Raw genomic sequence first — 12,901 nt, 5'->3', positions numbered from 1 at the left:
AAACTTATCAGAGCACAAATTGCTTTAATGTATTTTAAGAAGAGTCACATATCCATATAATAATTTTATAATTTTAATAATTTGGCTTTTTTTTGCCATCTCTTCCTGCTATCATTTTGCTTTTCACATGTATTTTAAATCAACTTGGTTCTCCACAGTGATTCATTATGATGGCAAGATATTTTTGACCTTGTTAAATAGGTTAAAGAACAAAAAGGATTAAAGCCTGTGTGGGTGTATAATATGGTAAAGGCAAGTACTTAGCTCCATTGTGAACACTTGTCCAAAATTAACATTTTACTTTTTACTAGAATACTACTGTCATTGAAGAAAAAGAAATAATCAAACAAAAGTAATTGTGATACAATAAGGGAAAAAACATCCTTTAGCAGGGCTCAGAAAACATTTTCTGTAAAGGGTTTGATAGCAAATTCTTTAGGCTTTGCAGGCTATGTGATCTCCGTTAAAACTTCTTACTTCTATGTATTGTAGAGCAAAAGCAGCTATAGACAATATATAAAGGAATGGGTGTAGCTAGATTCCGATAACATTTTTTTAACAGAAAATAGCAAATCAAAACCACTTCACACCCACTAGGATAGCTAAATTCAAAAAGTCAGATTTTAAAATATTGTTGATGAGGATGTGGTGAAATTAGAACCCTCACGCACTGCTGGTGAGAATGCAAAATGGCCCAATTCCTCAAATATAGGATTACTGTATGACACAGAAATTCCTCCACTGCATATTGACAAAGATTCTTTCCTTTGACCAAACTTGAGTCAGCCTCCTCTGAGTTCCTTCTGACTAGGCTTGACCTTGAGCTTCCCTCTCTGTCCTTGTAGAATCTATATTGAGCAAGAATCCTGCTATGTCAGTGTATGCTCCATCACTGGTATCTTTTTTTTTTTTTTTTTTTTTTTTTTTTGAGGCAGAATCTTGCTCTGTCACCCAGGCTGGGGTGCAATGGCACAATCTCAGCTCACCACAACCTCTGCCTCCCAGATTCAAGTGATTCTCCCTGCCTCAGCCTCCCGAGTAGCTGGGATTACAGGCGCCTGCCACCACACCCAGCTAATTTTTTGTATTTTTAGCAGAGATGGGGTTTCACTATGTTGGCCAGGCTGGTCTCGAACTCCTGACCTCGGGCGATCCACCCACCTATGTCTCTCAAAGTGTTGGGATTACAGGCGTGAGCCGCCATGCCCGGCCTGACTGTTTTTATCACTCTGGTCTGTCTTCAACAATAATTCTGTTGAGTCGGTTTAGCAAGAATCTCCTTACTCCTGATGTTTCCTCTTGGTAATTTTCCATCCACTGACACCCCCACCAACCCAGCTCCTTGGCTATAAATCCCCACTTGATCTTCTTGTATTGGAAGTCAAGCCCAATCTCTCTCCCGCCCTGCAAAACCCCATTGCACTGGTCCCTATGCTTACCTTGATGGCAGCTTCTTGAATAAAGTCCGCCTTACTTTCTTTAACAAGTGTCATGGATAATTTTTTCCTTAACAGTGTATACGTGACAGAAGTAAATACTTAGGTCCACACAAAAAGTTGTACATGAGTATTTGTAGCATCATTATTCAAAATAGCCACAAGGTGGAAATGTCCCAAATGTCCATCAACTGATGAGTGGATAAGCCAAATCGAAGTGTTATGTCCATATAATGGAATATTACTCAGCCCCTCAGGGATATTTGGCAATGTCTGGGGAAATTTTTAGTTGTCATAACCATGGGTCTGGGTCTGCTACTGGCATCTATTGGGTATAGGCTGGGAATCCTGCTAAACATCCTGCAATGCACAGGACAGCTCCCACACAAACAATTATCCAGCCCCAAATGTCAATGGTGCTGAGGTTGAGAAGCCTTAGTGTAGACACATACATTATGTGACTATATCAGTGGTTACTCTTTGTACCTATTTTGCTTCTTTCCCATGTAACCTTACATTGTTAAACAGCAGCAATCTTAAGACACACAAGCATGTGGAGAGTGTGGAAAGTGCCATGCCACAAATCCTGTAAGACAAGTAACAGCGTTTTATCACTGAGGGTTTGAAATGGAAGATGCAAAGTCAGTGCTGTTGGCAAGATAATATTCTAATATCCTGTCATTAAGCACAAAATGCTATAAGATTTGTGTTCAGTGAGGTATATTTCTGCTGTAGTCAGATGGTGAAATAATAAAGTTGTGAAATTAAATCAATTAGGCATTGAATTAGACAGGTAACTAAATGGTTCTTCTTTTAATATACTGACCACTTGGAAAGCATGCATGGTAAACAACTGAATTCTAACCTGAAACTGGAAGAGTGAAATGTTTTCCTGTCTTTTGACTCTCTGTCTCTGCACTACTTTAAGGGAGAGAAGAAAAAGGGATGTGAGAAGAGAGAATAGAAGAAAGTGGAAAGGCAAGGTGGAGGGGAAAGAATATATTTTATTACCCAGAATTAAAAATCAACTTAAAATCATCCTAAAAGGAAATTATTTTATACTTTATTACATAGACTTAATATCTCATTGTGGGCTCAATGCCAATAAACCAAGAATTTGTGGAGGAACAAAATTAAGGGACCTAGTTCTAAAGTGTCTATTTTTCTGTTAATTTGTGTATTGTGTTAAAAATTTAATATGAAGCATTTCCAACAAACAGAAAATAATAATATAGACACCAATATCCCACCACTGAGATTAAAAACATGTTAATATTTTGCTAGATTTACTTCAGATATTTCCCTATTAATAAATAAAACATTTACAGATATTTCAACTATAAAGTTCCAGCTTTAATTCCTTCCCCTTCTTCCTTTTTTTCTCTCGAAGTAGGTGAAGTTGTTGTGTATAATTCCCTTGTGTTTTCACTGTGTTATAACATGCACTTACATATAACATATTATGTATACATATACACACATATATATACAATGTTGTTTATATGCTGTTTATATTTTGCGACTTGATTTTTCTGTTTTTGAGATGTATCCATATGTAGGTTTAGATATTTATTTTATATGTAGTGTAGAATTCCACTGTAACAGCTCTTTCACACTGTAATCTCTTGCTCTTTCCCTGACTATAGGACAGTTAGGTTACCCACTTTTGCTACTATGAAGTGTTTAGAAAAAACTCTCGGCCGGGCGGTGGCTCACGCCTGTAATCCCAGCACTTTGGGAGTCTGAGGTGGGTGGATCACAAGGTCAAGAGATTGAGACCATCCTGGCCAACATGGTGAAACTGTCTCTAATAAAAATACAAAAAATTAGCTGGACGTGGTGGCGTGCACCTGTAGTCCCAGCTACTTGGGAGGCTGAGGCAGGAGAATTGCTTGAACCCGTGAGGCGGAGGTTGCAGTGAGCCAAAATCACACCACTGGACTCCAGCCTGGTGACACAGTGAGACTCTGTCCCAAAAAAAAAAAAAGAAAAAAGAAAAAACTCTCAAACTGTTTTTCTTCTGCTCTTACACATCAACAATTAACACAGAAGACTTCTGTGACCCCAAAATATGTAAGGATTTCTCCCCACCAGCAAGCAAGCAGTCAGTTCTCCTGTGGACACCAGCTGAGTGTCTTCCAATTCAGTTCTGATACTACTTATCCAGAGATAGTGTCAGATCCCACAGGTTGAGGGCTCAGTCCTACAAGATTGCGTCCTCCTTCCCATCAATCACAAGTTGGCCTCTAGCACTTCTGATCCACTGGCTTCAAGCAGGGGTTTCCATTATACCTTCTTTGGGCTGGATTAATTTGCTAGAGAGGCACAAAGAACTCAGGAAACACATTTTCTGGTTTATTATGAAGGAGATTTTAAAGGATATAGATAAATAGCCAGATGATGAGATACCTAGGGTGAGGTCTGGAAGGGCCCTGAATGAGCTTCTATCCCTGTGGAGTTGGAGTGCACCACCCTCCCAGAATGTGGATGAGTTCTTGTTCACCTTCCTGTCAGCCTCCATGTGTTCAGCTCTCTGAACCCTGCTTTTTAAGGGGACTTCATTGGTTGTTCATGATTGAAGCATGGACAATTGTGTCGAAATGTGATTGCACAAAAGGGTATGCTCTAAACCCAGCAAGGCCTGTCTGTTCTCTTCAGATTCTTCCTGGTCTTTCTGTGCAGCCTTCCTTTCTCTAGAGTGTGGGGCAGGACTCTCTCTGGCCTGAGGGTCTTATGACCCACCATCATATTCGATTCCTGTCTTGGGCAGGTGAAAGGAGAGCAGGAGAAGTTCCCAGAGAGAGATTCTGTTCCCTGAGGCCTACTTCTGTGGCCTAAAACATTCTCACATTATAACAAAAGGCTGTAACAAGGGTTATGAGACTTATGAACTAGGAACCATGGGTGAAAATCTATATCTATCTATATATACATATATAGATAATCATAATATGGCAGAAGTGTTCAAGGAATATCTTTGTAAGTGTATGTTTGGGCTTTTCCAGGGAGACATCTAGACATGGAATTGCAGGGTCATAGGTACACATACCTTCACCTTTACTAGGTATTACCAAGTTTTTGTCCAAAATGCCTACACCTGTTTTGCACTTCCACTATCTATCTAGGATTTCCCAACCTGGCCCAAACTTGGAAACATGGAACTTTGTGATATTTGCCAATTTAATGAGGGTAAATGACATCTCATTTAAAAAAATTGATTAAGGATAATCACTTCCTTCCCTCAGCTTTCAACAACTTTCTCATATGGTCCGTAAGAGTGAGCCATCAAAAGAAAGGCATTAGTAATTTTCTGGATGTTGACACTGAACAGAAATGATAAAGGAAAGGAATATATTCCTAGATTCCAAGCTTTTCCAGGCCTTTTTTTTCACCTTCAACTTTTTACCAGCTCTGCACACTAGGCCTGGCACAAGGTAGCATTTCCATGACTGTTGACTCACTGGGGTGTATCATCTCGCTGGGTGATCAAAATGAGGGTCAGTGCATGCTGTTATGAGGTTTAAATATGTTGTGGGCACACATATAAAATGTACGTTAAAAAACATAAAACTTATACAAAGGTATTTTCACTAGTACGCTGAAGTTCCAGTGCATTTCTATGAGAAAAAATTCAGCGTGCTGTACGTAAACTTGAAAACTAATTATCATGGCTCCTGTTTACTTATATTTAGTACCTTCTATGTGGCAAAGACATGAGAAAGAAAGGAGCAGTCCCTGACATCAGGGAACTAGTTTGACACTTATAGCTAAGCCTCAGTGTTTTTAGAAACTGGCCTGACACTCATAGCTAGGCCATGTTGTTCTGATGAACAGCATCTCACAGAACAGCAATATCAGACGGGGTCACTCTGTGACCATGATGAAGTGAGACAAAACAAGACCACTTCCATGTTTTGTCTAAGCACAGACAATAACAAGGTCAGTGTGCAAATCAGAAAATATCAATGTTAAATACATTCATGGGAAATGATTATAGACTAACCTTAGTTTTGGACTAATCTGCTGCACTAGGCTCCAGCAGACCAGACCAAAGCAGAATGGTCCCTCATGCGTATTGCCACATAATCAAACTCAACTCTGAAACCGGCCAGTTTTCCAAAAAGCAGGAAATTCAGAGCACCCAATCAGAAGGGGCCAAGTTTATCTGAGCTGGTATGTTAATAAAGTTCCCCTCCGTTTTAACCCTATAAGGAAAGTAACTTTGAAACAACTCATCTGCTTCTCATTCCTTATTTCTGTTCTCTAGCTTTTTTCTGCTTATAAAGCCAACCTCCTCTGCTTAGCTCATTGGAACACTGATTCTATTTTAGAGAATGAAGTTTTGCCTATTCTGGAATTGCAAATAAAAGCCAATTAGATCTTTAAAGTAAATTTGTTTTGTCTTTCGAAAGCAAACGCCCCCCTCTCTCCATGATATGGATGACTAATGCTTCTTTGTCAGTTACAGCTTTAGGCTTGTCTTTTAGCTTGCCATCCTCCTAGATAAGATAATCACTGAACTGTCTCCACTTCCTGAAAGCACCTAATCTTGAGCAACCCTTCCCACCTCTTTCCACGGAGTCTTTCCCAAATCATCTAATCAAAGCCCAGATCCTTTAAGTGCTTTCTAATACCATTTACCTAAGACACTCCATGGCTCCCCATAGTGCATGTTCTCCCTCCCTGAGTAATAATCCCAACTTGTTCAACTACAGTATTCCTGTAGGAGCATTGACAAAACTCTAAGGGCTTTACATATGCTATGTTATTTAGGCCTGAAAATGCCCCTCTTTCATAGGTATTAGTGTAATTAGCCCCCTTTTGTAGACGAAGCAGCAAAGAAAGTTAAACGTCATCTCCGGTACCAAATAGCTAGTAAATGGCAGGAATAAAATCTGTTTCTGGGTCTGTCATCAAGACACAAGGAACTACTTGTAGTTCTCCAGATCTTGCTGTTCTCCTGTAAGTTTCCCTAAAGATTATTTGCTCTTTGAGGACAGAGCTGTAGAGTCTGGCACAGTAAAACAAATATTAAAAAAGAAAAGCTGTAGCGTGAAGACTTACTGAGAACTAAGGCTCATTTTTGAACCTCTGTGCCAATCTCCTCAGAGTACCTAGAGTTGTTTCTTGTACCAAAATCAATACTGCATGTTTCCGAGTCTTGGCCTACACCATCTCCATATGATCAGAAGATAGATATCTTAAAGGAATAGTTCCAAGGAAAAGCTCATTTTTAAAGAGGGTATATTGATGTGTTGAGAAAAAGGTGTTGGCCTTGTAGCTCGACCTTGGGTTTACACAACAAACTCTTTTGCATGGTTTCAGTTCAAGGCGCTTTGTTATGTGACCTTAAAGTTTCTTCACCTCTATGCTCTCTTGGCCTTGCTCCTGCCTGGAATGGAATGCCTTTTAAATGAATGCCCCGCCACTGTTTCCTGCCTAGTGAAAACCTATGCAGCCTTCCTTTTACCTTTCCAGATCCACTCCTTCAGATTTAATAACTTCCCTTTTTGTTCTCAAGGAACTTCTAAAACAACTGCTATAGACATTTACATTCCTTGGTTAATTGTGTTAGGGTTTGCGAACCACAGGAGACTGTGAGCTCCTGAAGGGCTCAGCCTAGCCTAGCTCTGTCTGATTTTGGGTGGATCCCTCTGCCACCCCAGAGCGAGCACTTAGGCAGGAAATATGTCCAGAAGGCTTCCTTTTGGAGCGTCGTGGGCCGCGTCGTTTCGTCCTGCCTAGTACCCCTTCCAGCACCGTACCCAGTCCCAGAACTACTTTTTCCAGCCCCAGACGTGCAAGGAGAGGGCTAGCAGATGGTTTTATATTCCAGCGCAACTCAAATGGTGGCGCAGGGCCTGTCTCGCCCGCCTTCCAGTTCTGCTGGAAACCTATCTGCAAATCCAAAGAAATCCAGGCCGATGACTTCCTCCCCGGTCTCCGGCGCTTCTCCAACTCTGACGCCACTCTGTGCCCTTAAGGTGAGCGGCCTAGACAGCCAGAAGGGTTGAGCGGCTGCATAGACAGGCGGCACGGCGAATCATATTTCGCGATGCCCGGAAGGGGCGGTGCCTCAGCGTGTCATTGATCCGGCGGCGCGGGATTGGCCAGTCCCGGGTCAACACGGGTGGCGGGAGTTTTCAGATGTGTTGGCTGCGGCCCCGACTTCAGCGGTTGGGCTAGGCTGTGCTGACTGGGTGGCGGGCCGCGGGAGACAAACCCGTTGCCGATCCCTCAGCTTCCCGCTTGCAGCTTGCTGAGTGGCCACCTTCTTTCCGGTTCCCGGAGCTGCGGGGAAAGATGGAACGGCACCGGCCGCGGCTGCACCACCCGGCCCAAGGCTCAGCCGCTGGGACTCCCTACCCTTCCTCAGCCTCACTCCGCGGCTGCCGGGAAAGCAAGATGCCGCGCAGGAAGGGCCCCCAGCACCCTCCGCCGCCCGGTGGCCCCGAGGAGCCTGGGGAGAAACGCCCCAAGTTTGTAAGTATCGCCTGGAGCTAGGGTGGGGCCGCTCCCGCCCCGCCGTAGGGCTGACTGCCGAGGGTGGGCCCACAAGAACTTGGGGACCAAATTTAATTCTAGAGATCCAGAGGTGCCAAACACCATAGATTCACAAAGACCGGGTCTAGTTGTAGTTGGATCCTGTGACAAATGCCCAGATCTTGTGTTGCCCCCAAATTTCTTAAGGCTGATGTGAAAAGCAGTTCAAATGTATATATGTATTGACGTCATCTAGGTGGACATTGCATTTTTTTAAGTCGAAGTTCTCCTTTCTTCCCTAGTGTAAGAGAGTATAAGATATATCAAAGTGAACTTTTAGGTGACAGTATTTTTTTTCTGCTTATTATTTTAATAAGAACTTTTAATTACATATAAGAACTTTTAAGGTAGATATAATTTTCCAAGTTGAAACAGCTCGTTTTAAAACTTGACGGGTGGTGTGGTCACTGCTAAAGAATGTTTTGCTCAGCTTGGAAAGAATTCTAAATATTTGAAACTTGCTATTCTGGTTTGCTTGTCTTTAACACTTAAGGAAAGTGTCATGATTAACACCTTGTCTTTTCGTTGGTGTCAACTAGTGAAAGTATGGGCAGTGATGATTATTTTGGGGGGTATGTGTGTAAATAAATCACATAGAGGGTTGATAGATTTGGGATGAGTCCAACAGAATTGAAATTTCACATTGACCACTCCACCATTTTCCTTAGGAATATGGAAAAATTGTGTGTGTGTGTGTGTGTGTGTGTGTGTGTGTGTGTGTATGTGAGATAGTACAGCATTTGCCTTATGTGGGCAAGTAAAAATTGTGAGAAATTTAAGTCATGATTCACAAATTAAGGGAATAATGGTTTGTGAACCAGTTGCTAACTATAACATTTAGTTAAAAATAATAGTTGAATAAGACTGAGAGCCCATATTCTGATACATGAGATATATCAGAATACTGAAAATGAGGAACAGCATAGATTAATTGAAAATGAGGAACAGCATAGATTAATTATGCCAAATTAAGTATCAAAATGGTCATAGGAATAGTGACATTTTGCAGAAGGATCAAATATGGACTTGATCATTATCTTGACAAATCTGAAGAATGAATAGGACAGAGTAAACTTCCCAATGAAAGATTTTTGCCTAATGTGAGAAGAATCCACTAAGGCAATGACCTTCTTCCTTTTATAGTCTACTCTCTGGGTTAATAATCTTATTTTATTTTGTTTTAACTTCTGTGGTCCAGAATACAGGAGGTGTTATTTTCTGTGACTCATTCCCAGCAAGGAGGTCATGAAAACAGGATCTAAATTAGTATTTATGTTAAGTTTCATTGAAGGATTTGATCATTTGGTTTCCAGTCTCTGTGCCGTTTTTCATTCTTATGTATGTCACATTGACCATCTCAGCATGCCATTTGTTAAAAGGATTCTCATAAAGATGAAATGACATCTAAAAGATAACACTCTTAAGCTGTAAAGGTAAAACACATCTAAAACACTGTGTTTTTGGGTGGAAGTCTGATATGAACCATGACTTCCAGTTAATTTAGAAGTAATTTGGACTCTTGGTACTTTGAAGCTAATTTAGATTCTTGCTTATATGGTAATTTCTTTAGTTATATCTTCCAGTTCATTAATTTTGTTATCAGCTATGTCTAATCTGCTACTTTTCTGAATATTTGATTTTAGCAATTATTTTTTATTTTAATAAGTTCCATTTGCTTATTTTTCAAATCTGCCTGGGCATTCTTGATAGTCCTTTGTTTCTTATTCATTTATTTCTTTAGACATTTCCTACTTGGTTGTTCTTATTCTTTATTTGACAGTTCTGCTGTTTGCAACCTGGGCTGTCTACATTGACTCAGATTCATGATGGCTTGCTCTGTTTCTTGTGCGTATTTATCTTTGTAAGCTCGTTGCTTTATCTTCACCTGTAGGATTCCAGGGATGCTTTTCTTTGGAGAGAGTTTGAGTTTGTCTGCCAGGAGCCTGGGCATGCTACTGATTTTGGACCACCTTCCTGTTGAACTGGAAATCTTAAGATGGGCAGAAGTTCCAGGCACAGCTTTACTCTGTTCCTGTCCTAAAGTTCAGTATCCCAGTCTCAAGGCTGCTTCCTGAGCAGCTCTTCCCTGTTTGCCTACCTTTCACTGCTCTTGATTGCACACCAGTAACTCTTGTTTTTTGGATGGAGCGGGAGGGATCTTTGAGACCGTCAAATTTCCCAGCAATGCCTCAGAAAGTAATTGTACTTGCAGGTGTCAAGTCAGTCACTGTTCTTGCAGATGTCAAGTCAGTTCTTGGCTTTTTCTTGATTGGACGAAGTGACGTTATCCTAAATCTTTTCAGGTCACTCAGTCATTATTCGAGCCTGGGGCAGCTGTTTTTGATTGGAACAAGTGATATGGGTTGGTGATGTGATAGATAGGAATAATTTAGGTGGCCAGTGTTTTGCACACTTCTGCAAAGCAGCAAGCGAGTAGTGGAATGGAGTGGTAGACTGGTCACTCCCTCTTGTCTTAGTGTAAGAAAGCAGGAGCTCTGGTACCCGCTGAAATCTTGTTTTACTTTGAGTCCTGATAAAGTAGGCAAATTCTTGTTTTCTACCAAATGTATAGTTGCGGGCTTCAAGTCACTTGTGAGTTGGGTAAAAGAGTTTGTAGCTTAGATATCTCTTCCCATAGATAAGTATAAATAGTAGAAATTAGTCTATTGTAATTGTGTGATACTTTGGCTGTGCTATGAATCAGTTGACTTTGGGATGCTTGTGAATTAACCAACTTGGTCTCATTTGAAAATATCTTAAGCCGTGAGCATTGAGATGGTAGGGATAGCTACTGGGGCATAGAAGAGAGATGGAGGAGGCTGAGAGGACACGGCAAGTATCTGGGTGGAGACTTTGTGAAGGCAGATAAAATTCCGTAGGAATTAAACTTGGAACCTGCCCTAGGCCACACTCTTAATACCTGGACCTGAGTCCTATATCCTTTGTAGAACAGAACAGTTGTCCTACAGATTGTGGAAAGCCTTTCAGTAATACCTGTTTCTCGTTACTCTTAGCAACACACAGGTAGTGGTGGCAGAGCAGAACATGTGGCTTCTAGAAGTGTGCATCTCTAGGATGTAGGTCAGTCCATTCAAAGGGAGCCTGTAAATTAGTGGTCCAAGTTAATGAAGGAGTTCTTTTTAATTAGGAGAGTCCTCTAAAAGTTCTCACAGACTTCAGTGTAAATCATCTAATCGTTTCCATCGAATAGATGGTTAATTATTGATTGATTATGTCATTGTAGTACCTTCAGTGTTGGTTTTGAGATTTTTCTTTTCTTTTTTTGAGACGGAGTCTTGCTCTGTCGCCCAGTCTGGAGTGCAGAGCCGTGATCTCCGCTCACTGCAAGCTCCGCCTCCCGGGTTCACGCCATTCTCCTGCCTCAGCCTCCCAAGTAGCTGGGACTACAGGCGCCCGCCGCAACGCCCGGCTAATTTTTTGTATTTTTAGTAGAGACGGGGTTAACCGTGTTAACCAGGATGGTCTCCATCTCCTGACCTCGTGATGCGCCCGCCTCGGCTTCCCAAAGTGCTGGGATTAGAGGCGTGAGCCACCGCTTCCGGCTGGTTTTGAGATTTTTCACCTTGTCCTTTAATTTCTGTATATTTACCATGTTTGGGCATTGATAGTAATACTAGTTAACCTTTCTGAGTGAGCCAAGCACTGTTCTAGGTGCGTTGTAATTGCCAATTCCTTTAATTCTTAGAACGACCTTGTGAGGTAGGTAGTATTATTAACCTTGTTTGCCATAGGAGGAAACCAAAGTACACAGAGATTAAGCTGCCTAAAATCACACAGCTGCCAGTTCATGAGGCTGAGATTTGAACCTCGGCAAGCTGGCTTCAGAGTATACTTTCTTTCTTTCTTTTTTTTTTTTTTTTTTTTTTTTTTTTTTTTTTGTGAGACGGAGTCTCATTCTGTTGCCCAGACAGGAGTGCAGTGGCACAATCTTGGCTCATTGCAACCTCCACCTCCTGGGTTCAAGCAATTCTCCTGCCTCAGCCTTCTAGTAACTGGGATTACAGGCACGTGTCACCACGCCCGGCTAATTTTGTATTTTTAGTAGAGATGGGGCTTCACCATGTTAGCCAGGCAGGTCTTGAACTCCTGACCTCAAGTGATCCACTCGCTTCGGCCTCCCAAAGTGCTGGGATTACAGGCGTGAGCCATTGTGCCTGGCCCAGAATACACATTCTTAATCACTGTCCTGAATTCTCTCCCATAGCTGTTGGGAACTTTAATCTTTACTCTTTCTTTTCTCATCCAGGAACATTAGCAATAATTAGTGATGCCTTTAATTAATATATAATATGAATGTAGAATTGATTTTCTGATTATAGGCAGGCTGCGAGGTGAGAAGATTTACAAGGTTGGAGAATTTTTCTTGATTGTACACGTAGTAGGAATTTGAGTAGAGATGAAATCCCAGTAAGCTTAATGAGATTAGTGCATGTTTACCAATTACTTTGGGTTATTTGGAAGCAGGTGTAGTAGGCTGAACAATGATCTTCCAAAAGATAGACATTCTTTAATCCCTGGAACCTGTGAATGTTACCTTATATGGCAAAAAATGACTTTACAGGTTATTTTATTTTATTTTTTTTAAAGAGGGGCCAGGCAGGAGCAACAATTAAACCCAATGTATGACTGTGCTATGGTGTAACTTCTGACAGCAGGATGTCTGAAAGAGATACTGCTCTTTGCTCTTCCAGCCACTGAGAGACAGGGTATCTCATAGCCTCCAGCCTCCTGCTGGGAGGATGAGGAACCATCCTTCAGTGTTTGCCTGCCTGAGTTTGGGCTGCCACTCTTTAGAACTCCCTGCTCAGCTTCCCAGCCAGTCCAGATTGTGGAATGTGGCTGCTTTTACCCTTTTAGCTGGGGCAACCACAGGTGGTTCAAGCAACCTCTGCCTGGGCCTG

The 12,901-nt window shown here is 41.6% G+C and overlaps 1 protein-coding gene across 4 annotated transcripts in view; it reads left to right on the top strand.

Moving 5' to 3' along the window:
- Positions 1–7,581: 7,581 nt before the first annotated feature.
- Positions 7,582–12,901, top strand: part of DIAPH3 (diaphanous related formin 3) — a 496,362-nt gene continuing 491,042 nt past the window's right edge. For all 4 annotated transcript variants that reach the window (XM_030813469.1, XM_012506844.2, XM_030813468.1 and 1 more), the window contains exon 1: positions 7,582–7,919. In XM_030813469.1, the coding sequence (XP_030669329.1) occupies positions 7,740–7,919 (180 nt within the window). In that variant the 5' untranslated portion in view covers positions 7,582–7,739. The remainder of the gene's footprint in view (positions 7,920–12,901) is intronic.

Source organism: Nomascus leucogenys, chromosome 5, assembly GCF_006542625.1.
Source record: "Nomascus leucogenys isolate Asia chromosome 5, Asia_NLE_v1, whole genome shotgun sequence".
NCBI lineage: Eukaryota > Metazoa > Chordata > Mammalia > Primates > Hylobatidae > Nomascus > Nomascus leucogenys.
Note: the sequence above shows the minus strand (reverse complement) of the source record. Positions and strands in the feature narration are given on the sequence as shown.